We start from the raw sequence: 11465 nt of genomic DNA, 5'->3' as shown, positions 1-11465 counted from the left end.
TTGTCCAAGAGAGCCCTCGGATTTTTCCGGTAACAATTCATGGAAGACAATCTTACTCAGCTACGAGTGATTGCCAAAGAAGAAGACGACGACCATCATCCCATTGCCACATACACCCAGATTCGGAGTCCTCAAACAACCTGGTGCTGAGTAGGGTTGCCGTATTTCAAAAAGTAAAATTCCTGACACCTGCAAAGTGGGTGTCAGGAATTTTACTTTTTGAAATATGGCTCTCTCTTTTCTTAGGAAGACCCCAGAATGGCTGAGGTAAACCCACCAGAATTGTAAAGGTTTTTGGGGGGACGAGCCCAAATTGTTGAGGAAACCTAAACCCCAAAACAGTGGTTTTAAGCTTTTCGGGGTGGTTTCCGCTGCTTTTCCTATCCCGTTGCCACACATCCGGGTTTCTCAAATCGGCAAAATCCCCCCACGCCACTTTTGCCAGGACAGACCAGGAATTTCTCCTAACGCAGCAGGGCAAACCTAGCTGAGCCCCGGCGCGAACCAACACATGTACCAATGACCCTCCTCCTCCTCCCTGACACGCAACCCTGACACGGCCTTGCCATAGCTCCTCCCCACGGACAGAGGCCGCTGTGGGCGACGCCGAGGCCTACCCGCGCCCCTTCTTCCGCCTCGCTCGGGCCGCTCTAGCAGGAGGCGGCGGGGGAAGCCCGTGGCGCTGGAGGAAGCGAGCGGGGGAGGGGGAGCCAGGCCGCGGCGTGAGGGGACCACCGCGAGGAAAAGGAGGAAGAAGCGGCGGCGGCGGGGCGGCTGAGCGGGGGCGGGGCGGGCCTCCCCGTCGCCCCGGCCCAGGCGCCCAGGGACGGCGGGGGCAGCATGGCCGCCAGCCTATGGATGGGAGACGTGAGTGAGCCAAGGGCCGCGGCGGCGGCGGGGCGAAGTTTGGTGGGCGGCGGAGGGAGGGGACGGGCGAGCGGGCGACGCCCACCGCTGTCTGTGCCGCAGGGCGCGCTTCCCTCCCTTTCCCGCACCCTCCGCTGCAGTTTCCTCAGCCTTGCCTTCCATTGGATGCTCTTCGCGGGCAGAGCCTTCTTTGCGCCGTGGCCGTTTCCCCCCGCGGCCTTTCCCCCCAGCGGACGTTTCCCCTGAATCTGCAGGCGCCTGCAGAGGAGGCTGCGTAGTAGCCCCGCCGAAGATTAGGCCGTAATAAATGGTTTCGAGGCTCCTTGATGGTATCTCAGCTCTGCTCAGAGTAGACCCCTGAAAGCCTGAGTTAACACCTCCTGCCCGCGAATTTCTGCGGGTCCACTTGGGAGGGTGCAATCCTTTCTGCTGCGGGGTGGAGGAATCGTTGTCACCTCAAGCTTTATAAGGTGCCTCAAGGACACTGGTGCTGCCAGTGATGGGTTTACATACAGTATAGGCTAAACAAGCTATAGATTAGGGCCCCAATCTCTTGGGGGCCCCCAAAAAATTTAAAGGGAAAAAACTGGATGTACATTTCCAAAATATAAGATAAAAAACAAATAAAACCTACATACAACAATTGTTGTGTAGGCTCCTATGATGTAAGTAATGGGTCCCGCCTGCTCCCTAAAATATCACTGGTTTGCTCATTTCTATATATAGGGTGCCTACATTCTGCATGGACTGGTTGCATGGCAGCACGTGCAAATGGCTTTAGATACCTATTAGGTCAATAAATTACCATATACCATACATTCAGCACAAAAAACAGCAACAATTTGTTGTTGACAAAGGACAGCTGGACATATAAAGGGCCCCGTTACCTTCAGTAGCTTAGGACCTCATCAAACCTAAATTCAGCTCTAGTGGTGCCTTAAGTTGATCTGCGGTCTTGCTCTGGCTTTGCAGTTCAGAAAGGAAAGGTGCTCTCTGGCCTCTGCTGTTGGCTAGGGGAAAAAAGGGCAGATGGTCGGGTTTGCGCTCTCTGTTGAACAGAAAGGACATAATGGTCAGCAAAAAGTCTGGCCGGGTCCCATCCATACACCAGAACCTTACCTTTCAAGGCACATGCCGATTTTTGAATAGCTGCCACTTCCTCTGCTCATTTTTCTCCTGCTCCTGTGGATCAACTCCATTTTTCCCCTGCCCAACCCTGCGGCGGCGGCACCCCCCCCCAAAGACAGAAAAGAGTGTGTGCGCAGATGTCACTTTTCAAAATGATGTGGGTTAAAGTCAGGATTCGGTGGAATTAATCTTGAAAAGCACATTGAATTGAATGGGAGAAAGAGCATCACTTTTTTCAACTTCCTCCTTCAGCTCTGTTAGCTTTTCAAGGGAGGAAAAAGTAACCATCCTAATCACCTTGTGACTGAAGGGGCTGTGTGTGCCCCTGTGTGTAGGGTTTTGTGAGTTCCAAGGGCAACACTGCCCGTGTTTGCCACCCCTGTGGTACAGTGAATTGTACAAGATTGTGTAAACTACTAGCCTAACATCCATAGGCTACAAAGAATTGCATGCAATGTCATTCTATGTGTGTGTGTGGCAAAAATCAATTGCCAGGCCTTGCACTTGCAGAATTTCAGCCATATGCCTCTGTATTCCAGTTGCTTGGAATCACGTCAGGAAAGTGCTGTTTCACTCAGGTACTGTTTGGGGGATATCTATGGCATTTGGTTGGCCACTGTGAGAACAAGATGCTGGATCAGATGGGTCTGATCATTTGTCTGACCCAGCAGAACATTTCTTTATTTTTTCAGTCAAAATGGATAAAAATGACTGGGTAAGAGTGGCAAACTAGGCTAGAAGACACAGATTCAAATCATCGACAAAACTTTTAAGGAATCTTGAGCCATTAAGTGCCTCACAGGATTGCTGTGAGAATTAGAAAGGCCCTTGAGTTTTGTGGAAGACATGGGGTAATAATTATGATGAGGTTGATTAGATTTTGGGACTACCTAAAGGGAGGATTTTACATGGAAGTAGTGTTGAGTTGAGAATAGTTTAGATCTACGTGCACATGGATTATCTGGATTTTACATGACGGTCATCATTGTGGTTAGAAACCTCTGCACACTCAACTTTGGAGTGATTCCCACTGAACTCAGTGCGACTTACTTGAGTAAACATGCATAGGATGGCACTGTAACTCACTGCCAGAAGATGTGATGGCCTAGGCTTCATTGGCTTTAAATGGGGATTGTTGCCTTCTTGGACTGCGTTTGACTCTTGGGCTGATCCAGCAGGGCTCTTCATTTGTCCTTACGAGTAAGTGGTTCTTGGAATGGGGAGTGTAGGGTCCTTGTAGGTTTAGTGACATTCCTTCCTCTCCCAAATACCTTGCAAATCTTGTAACATTATGAATTGTCAAGTATGCCAATAAAAGCCCTAATATGTTCATACTGTTTTTTGTCTGCAGTGACACTGCGGTACTCCTGATGTTGACGGACAAAAACTCGCATCATCCCTGACCACCAGCCATGCTGGCTGGGGCTGATGGGAGTTGGAGTCCAACATTGTATGAAAGGACATGCATTCCACATCCCTGTTGTACTATATGGACCAATTTGACCAGGAACCTTACAGATACCTTGTGCCTTCCATCAGTGTACCGCTTTACTTTATTTGCTTAGCTTGTAATCAAGTTTGCTGTGCTCCGAGAGCGCAAAGCTGCTGCAGGTTTACTAACCTCCCTGTTCCTAGCCATCTTGTGCCTCCCTGCATTGAGTTACTTCCTTCACACTTTAGCACACGTCATTCTGATAACTGGTGAACACATGCACACCTCTTTAGGCTCTGTTGCCTACAGGCCACAAGGTGCCACTCGCCTTTTTAAAATGCTTCTTAATTTTGTCCAGATCTTTCTGTATGGCAGCATTACCTTACTTTCTCTTTTTTTCTTTTCCCTCTGTAGCTGGAGCCGTACATGGACGAGAATTTCATTTCGAGAGCCTTTGCTACTATGGGAGAGCTAGTTCTGAGTGTAAAAATCATTCGGAATAGGTTGACAGGGTATTTATCTCTATTTTGTGTACTACACACCTGGTATGCATGTTGGGGGTGGGGTGGGGTGTTTCACAATACATATACAGACAAAACCAGTGTTCCTGGAGTTAAGATTGGGATACAGATTGTTTGAACAGATGTTTTGAGCTGCCTACCTCCTATTTGTCTATGGCTAAATGCTGCCACATAATTTGTGAAGCCAAGAATGCCTTATTTTGGGGGTGACCTACTGTTCAGGGCAGAGGTGGGGAACCTGTAGCCGTCCAGATGTTGTTGGATTCTAGCTCAGATCAGTCCCAGGCAGCATGGATCAGAACAGTTGTAGTCCAGCAGTCTATGTATGCCAACACGTTTCCCACCCATGTGTGTGTTGTGTGTTCATGCATGAGAAAGAGATGGGTCATGAGTAATCAATAACATTGATTAAAAAAACCTTAAATCAGAACAATAACCACAAAAACCTATTGAAACAGATATAAAATTTGACTGGTCATTAAATGCAAAGTTAGGATCATACAGATTCATAGTAAAAAAATGAAATGGCAGAATATACTAAAATAGCACATCCCAGGTTATGACTTTAAGAATTTTGGTAAATAAAATAGTTTTAATCTGGTGCTTAAATGAGTCTAGCACAAGTGCCTTCCTAACTTGTTCTGGAGAGGTTACTACACAAATAGCATGGTGATATGAAAACATTATGCTATTGGTCATCAATTGAAAGGTTCATAGAAATGAAGCATAGCATTTTTCACTAGTCAGTTCAAAACTAATGTCTTATTAAATGTTTCCTTTCTTGTTTCTTTTCTTCCAGGATTCCAGCAGGCTATTGCTTTGTAGAATTTGCAGACTTGGCCACTGCAGAAAAATGTTTACATAAAATCAATGGGAAACCTCTTCCTGGTGCCACACCAGTAAGTAAATCACTGTAATTCCCTGCTAGGCACATTAATGGATGGTCAATTTAACTGGACACCCTTGGAAAAAAGAGTGTTCCTTGTAATGAGAGCAGCCAGAAATCTCTCTCTGCCACTTTATGTCTTACTGCAGATATTATAATGGAGTAAGGAACGCTTTGATCCTCCCACTTTGAAAGCATTTACATAGTAGACCAATGGATGTTAAAATGCTGCATGAAGGGAGATGATGAATATATTCCTAGAAGCTTAGCCCTTAAATTTGGTATCCAAGATTAAGAGCTCATATAATCTCAGAGTGAGGTTTGGATGAATGTGTTTTATTTGTATTGTGCTTCTTGCTCTTTGTAACATTTCATGTTGTTCGGGGATTCTCAGTCTGCTGTAGGAAAGGCTGCCAAAATTTCCATATGATGATGCTCAGTTGCCTAATAACCTGTATGTTGAAGCTGTGTTGAATATTTCCACAGCAGTGTGTATGTGCCTTTTCCTAATGAGCTGTAAACTGAAATGTGGAGGGCATACATGTACTCAATTTCTTTCTCTCTCTTTTTTAACTGTTTCAGACAAAGCGATTTAAATTAAACTATGCCACATACGGAAAGCAGCCTGACAACAGGTAAGTCAAATACTATGAAAACTTATCAAATGTTTGCCAAAGCATCTGCACCGTCATTGTTGAAGGATGATAGTTTCCTGTTGTAAAGAGTTTCTAGAGTTTCTACTAGGCTCAATTCTATCTTGCAAAGAATTCCTTAACAAATAAGATTTGCTTGGAAAGTATACCTGCAAAAATGCATTAAATAATCATTAAATGTTTCATACAAACCTTAAAATAAGTAAAAACCGCTTTACTTATATGTATCTCTAAGAATTATAACCTGGACTTGTTTAATAATAATAACAACAACAATAATAATTTTATTATTTCTACCCTGCCCATCTGGCTGGGTTTCCCCAGCCACTCTGAGCGGCTTCCAACAGAAGGTTAAAAATACATTAAATGACTTGTTACTTAAGACAAGAAAATTTGAAAGTGAAGGCAAGTAGTTAAGTCAGTCACATCAAATGAATTTGCCAGCTTGCGCCCATCATTAGTTTTACAGAAAAATAAAAAGAGTGTCCCATGACTTCATTTTCCTAATGACCAATTCATCATTAATGTTGTTGTATTATTACTATTCTCAAGCTGCTTTTATTTTCCTCTTTAGCCCAGAATATTCACTATTTGTAGGAGATCTATCCCCTGATGTAGATGATGGGATGATATATGAGTTCTTTGTAAAAGTGTACCCGTCATGTAGGGGCGGCAAAGTTGTCGTGGACCAGACGGGAGTTTCCAAGTAAGCTTCTTCTTTCTGCATTTGGTACTGAATGGAGGTGGGATGGGGAAAGTATCTAATGCAAAGAGGTTTTTACTGCCCATAAATTAGTAAAGAGGAATGGGATTCTGATTATTTTGCATTAAGTGCTCACATACTAACAAAGGGGAAGGGAAGGGAAATAAACTTGTGTAAATATAAAAAATACTCATGTTTTATTTTACTTGGTTCATAAATGATGGTGTTAAGGCTTCTGTTTTGTGTGTGTTTTTAGTATATCACTACAAACTGTTCTGATTATGCCATGTTTATTGGAGTGGCCTGAGAGACAGTTAAAATAATGTGTTTGTATCACTTCTTATGCACAAGCTGTTTCAGTCAGAAGCATTTAAGGTTAGATGAAGTCACACTGATATTTTTCCTGGGCAGTCCCAGCTTATGCAAATACAAGAGCATTTAACAGCAATAACATGTAGATTGGGTGTGGTGAACCTTTGGCTCTCCAGATGTTGCTGACCTACAACTCCCCATGGCTCCAGCAAACATGACAAATGGCCCAGGATGATGGCAGCTGTAGTTCAGCAACATCTGGAGAGTCAAAGGTTCTCCACATCTGGTGTGGATGCAGCCCTAGCATCTGCAGGCTGACTTGAAAGTTGTACCCACTCAGTGAATTTCTTGCCCTCTGAACCCAGCAGGTTTCAATCACTGAACTGCCATGTCCATGAATCTTTCAAGATTGCTGTTTTAAAGAAGCTTTCTCCCTTCCTTTGCACACCCTGGGATCCCACTTCATGTTGAGGGAATTCCCAAACTACTGAGCTGCTTGTGATAGCTATCCATTTCTTCCCCCCACCTCCAGTTCTTTAGGACTGAGCCAGGCAGGTGAATTCTCTGCAAATCCTTCCTTTTTAAAGGTATTTTAAAGGGTGGTCCAGCTCCTTGATTCTGACCGAACCTTTGTCTTTTGCCAGAGGCTATGGTTTTGTGAAATTCTCAGATGAATTGGAACAGAAAAGAGCGCTGATAGAGTGCCAGGGGGCTGTTGGCCTTGGTTCTAAACCGATACGCTTGAGTGTTGCCATACCAAAAGCGTAAGTATGCTGCCTTAACTATATGGATAGACAAGTGGAGAGGCTGATGTAATGGAACAGATTAGGGGGTGGGCTGGGAAAAAGATAAGTTTGAGTAAAGGAGATATAGGCCTAATTAAAGAATGCAGAGCAAAGGGAGCAGAGGATAGGAGAGAACTGGCAGGGTGAGGGTGAGAATGAGGGACAGACAGGGCCTAAGGAGAGGATGGGTGCTGTTGGCAAGAGATGAAGAGGAAGCTGGGCTGCTGAGGAGGCTGGCTAAGAATGAGAAAGCCTGTAAGAGTTAGCAGTACAGAAGAGAGAATGGGCTGAACCATTACAAATGGCCGCTAGGTCAAGTGCAGTTTTTATAGCCCTAGAGAATATTGGGTTGGTTGGTTGGTTGGTTGGTTGGTTGGTTAGTTAAAAGTGTTCTGGCGTTGGAATCAAATCTGTTTCAATAGATATTCTTGTAGATTAAACTTCTTTTTACATACCCTGACATTTTTGTGATTCCCTTCCCCTTCTTCCCAAAGTAACCGTCTGAAGACAGTCGAGTACAACCAGATGTACAACTATAACTATAACCAGTACTACCAACAGTATCAGAACTACTATGCGCATTGGGGATATGATCAGAACACAGGCAGTTACAGCTACAGCTATCCACAGTACGGCTACACACAAAGCACCATGCAGGTAAGGGCTGAGCAGATTTGCAAGCTTGCTCATTTCTATGTCAACGTGATCCTTGAGGCTGCAGTTGCATACCCACTAGGGAGTGAGCCCTATTGCAACACAGTGGGGCATATTTCCAAGTGACATGCATAGAATTATGGAATAATTATAGAATTATTATTACGGAAGGTATGTGCAAAATAAATAACATGATTCCTTGTTTGAAGCAACTGTGGTTTATTAATACCCAAAGCAGGCCAAACTAAATCACAGTTTGACCTGTGTTTGGACATAACAAGCCACAATAACAATGAAGAAGCAGATGGCTCTGATTTCTTCCTAGCACATGCCAGGAGGGAGTTTTCAAGCCAGACCAAAAAGCATCAGAGCAAATTGAAAACAGAATTCAAAAACAGTAAAACAAACTGTTTCAGCAGGTGAAGACGTGTATAAACCAAGTGAGCTAAGCAAGTCTGCCAGGGAAATACGGTCAGTGATGTTAGATGTGCTTAAAAAAATATTCTGGTTCCCTAACCATTTGTCATTCTCCCTGTTGCAGAACTATGAAGAGGTTGGTGAAGATGCATTAGAAGGTAAGTTTGCCTATTGCAATTCTCTGTTAGAAATCAGCATCTGATTCTAAAGCACTTCAGTCAAGAGTTGTTCTGGAGCAGCAGAACGGCTGCAGGAATGCAAACAGGAGAGGCAACCTGTTGCCCTTGGCAGGAAGTGGGGGGAAAGGTGTGGCAGAAAGAGAAAAGGGGGTGGCCCTGTCCATCACCTGTATGTACCTTTTTGACAAATTACACCTGATAAATCACAGCCCTTGACAGAATAAAGGTTCCCCACCCCTGACATTGTGTTTTGTCTCACTTCCCTCTCTCAACCCATCACAGTAGGGTTTTGTACTCTCAGTACAGCATAGCTCCCTGTGTAAAATTTTCTGCAGGCTGCATCAGGAGAAAGATCTTTTGTTTCTACAGTGGTGCCCCGCAAGACGAATGCTTCGCAAGACGGAAAACCCGCAAGACGAAAGGGTTTTCCGTTTGCAGAGGCGCTTCGCAAGACGAATTTCCCTATGGGCTTGCTTTGCAAGACGAAAATTGACGAAAAATTTCAGGGGGGTTTTCCGCTCCAAAACCCCTTTTTCTGAAGCGCTAAGCTGCTAAAAGCCTTTTAGCAGCAAAACCGCTAATCCCTTAAGCCTTAAAAAGCCGTTTTTAGCCCTTAAACTGCCAATAGCGCTAATAGCGCTAATCCGCTAATGGGCTTGCTTCGCAAGACGAAAAAAACCGCAAGACGAAAAGACTCGCGGAACGGATTCTTTTCGTCTTGCGAGGCACCACTGTATTTTGGTGTAATTATGTACCACTTTACCTACAGTTCACCTAAAAGTTCTGCTGTGCAAAATAGAGTGTTAAAAGTGACTTGCTAGTTTTGAGAAGTTTGGGAAAGACAGTTTTTCGAATTCTGACAGGCCAATGGAACAAGGCCTTCCGTGTCATCCAGTCAAGGAAATTATTGTTACTGGCTGCAAAGCAAAACAGGATTATAAAACCACAGTTTGAAGTTAGTTTAGTATCTTGATCTGTTCCAGAGCTGGTAATCACAGATTTCTGTTCAGACAGAATTGGAAACTCATTAATTAGAGACTCCCTGACTTAATCATAGCTCATGTGGAGGGATGAGCAAAGGGGCTGTGTATACAGCAAAAATGCTCATTCATTCATATTTTGGGTTATGATCTTCTGAACCAACTTGGTTTCCAGATCTTAATTTAAGCAATTCACCTTGCTTTCACCTGAGACTCACTCATGTGACTTTTAGAAGCCATTTGAAGGCAGCCCTGTTTAGGGAAAGTTTTTAATGTTTGATGTTTTATCGTGTTTTTAATGTTCTGTTGGGAGCTGCCTGGAGTGGCTGGGGAAACCCAGCCAGATGGGCAGTGTACAAATAAATTATTATTATTATTATTATTATTATTATTATTATTATTATTATTATTATTTGGGCTTCCTTCCTTTTTCAGATCCAATGCCCCAGATGGATGTGGGAGAAGCGAACAAACAGTTCATGGAACAGAGCGAAGAACTCTACGATGCCTTGATAGAATGTCATTGGCAGCCTTTGGACAGTGTCTCTTCAGAGATTCAAGCCATGTAGTTGCCTTGCTAAACACGGCGTATCCAAGCAACATGCCAGCGTGCCCTGGACTCTAGCCAAGCACACGAGGCCTGCAGCTGGGTTGCCCCCTCTTTTCCTCCAGATCGCTGACTCAGAAGAGTACAGAGGAGGGCTTGCAGCAGTTTCTGTATGTGCTGAGCCGGCAGAGGAGCATTTGTGGTCAAATCTATTCATGATGAAAATAGAACTCAGACACTTAGGTTTTTTCCCTTTTCTTTCTTTCTTTCTTTCTTTTTTTTGGGGGGGGGGGGCGCGTCTTGAGACAGACTTGTTCATCCTTGTCAAGGAGTTGTAATTTATAAACTTTTAAAAACAAGATGGTATGGTGGGAAAAATTTTACTTCCATGTACAATAAAAAGTATCTTTTACACAAGAGGCAGGTTTTGGTGTTCTCCACTGTGGTGCAAACAGGACTAGGAGTCACCAGAGATGGTTATAGGTATGTCCCAAGATGGTCATTCTTCTCCTGTCCTGAGAGATTCCCCCTAGAAGCGACTGCAGTGAAACTTTGCTATCTGAGGACAAATTCTTCTTCTTTTAATTCAGGGGTGTTGGCGGATTTTAGCAAACCTGGTTATTTTCAGAGTCGGTTTCAACCTGTTTTAACCTACAACACCATCTTTTGTCAGACGTTCCAGCTTCAGGCTGCATTGGGAAGTGTCTGAGCTGATGAGTGAGACTTGAATGTACAGTCATTGTTGGCCAGTCTTGCACGTTATTACAGTACAGATTAGAGCAGTCTTTGCTAACCTGGTGCTCCAGACATTGTTGGACCAGGAACTCCAGTCCTGCAACATCTGGAGGGCCACAGCTTCCCCATCCTCAGTGTAGACAGTATTGAGCTAGGTGGGCCAGTCGCTTGCAGTTTCCTCTGTTTCCTGTGATAAGATATTAGAAACGCCAAGGGCAAATACAAATATATGTATTGATTGGTAATAGGTAACAGAACAGACAAAAAAGTTCCATGCTTCAGTGATATGGGACCCTGTGGCCCTCCAGATGTTGTTGGACTATTTGCTGGTGTTGATGGGAGTCCAGCAACTTCCAGAAGGCCATAAGTTCCACATCCCTGCTTTAATTTATGGAATTCAGTGACCCCAAGTGTGGTGAGGGCCATAGACTTAGGCCCCATCTGCACGTACATTTAAACCACTTTAAACAAGCTTCGTCCCCACCCCCCAAAAAATCCTTGGAACTGTAGTTTGTTAAAGGTCCAGAGAGTTGTTAGGAGACCTCTTTTTGCTCCACAGAACTACAATTGCCAAAGTTCAATGGGAAGAGGGATTGACTGTTAAACTACTTTGAAAATTGTAGCTCTGTGGCAGGGTCTCCTAACAACTCTTTGCTAGATAGAGTC

At 44.2% G+C, this 11465-nt stretch overlaps 1 protein-coding gene across 1 annotated transcript; it reads left to right on the top strand.

Moving 5' to 3' along the window:
* Positions 1-647: 647 nt before the first annotated feature.
* On the top strand, positions 648-10481 carry TRNAU1AP (tRNA selenocysteine 1 associated protein 1). The gene is made up of 9 exons (XM_083455944.1): positions 648-867; positions 3842-3939; positions 4748-4847; positions 5417-5469; positions 6062-6193; positions 7147-7266; positions 7782-7944; positions 8483-8516; positions 9953-10481. Exons 1-9 carry the CDS (start codon positions 841-843, stop codon positions 10084-10086), a joined length of 861 nt encoding a protein of 286 aa, XP_083312070.1. The 5' UTR covers positions 648-840; the 3' UTR covers positions 10087-10481.
* The last annotated feature ends 984 nt before the right edge of the window (positions 10482-11465 follow it).

Source organism: Podarcis tiliguerta (assembly GCF_965153285.1).
Source record: "Podarcis tiliguerta genome assembly, chromosome: 8".
Taxonomy (NCBI): Eukaryota; Metazoa; Chordata; class Lepidosauria; order Squamata; family Lacertidae; genus Podarcis; species Podarcis tiliguerta.
Note: the sequence above shows the minus strand (reverse complement) of the source record. Positions and strands in the feature narration are given on the sequence as shown.

Excerpts from the sequence above, each read along its gene's own strand:
- TRNAU1AP (XM_083455944.1), top strand. The coding sequence starts at position 841 with ATGGCCGCCAGCCTATGGATGGGAGAC. Across the intron at positions 7,267-7,781 it reads AGTGTTGCCATACCAAAAGC|TAACCGTCTGAAGACAGTCG; the intron begins GTAAGTATGCTG and ends TTCTTCCCAAAG. Across the intron at positions 7,945-8,482 it reads ACACACAAAGCACCATGCAG|AACTATGAAGAGGTTGGTGA; the intron begins GTAAGGGCTGAG and ends TCCCTGTTGCAG.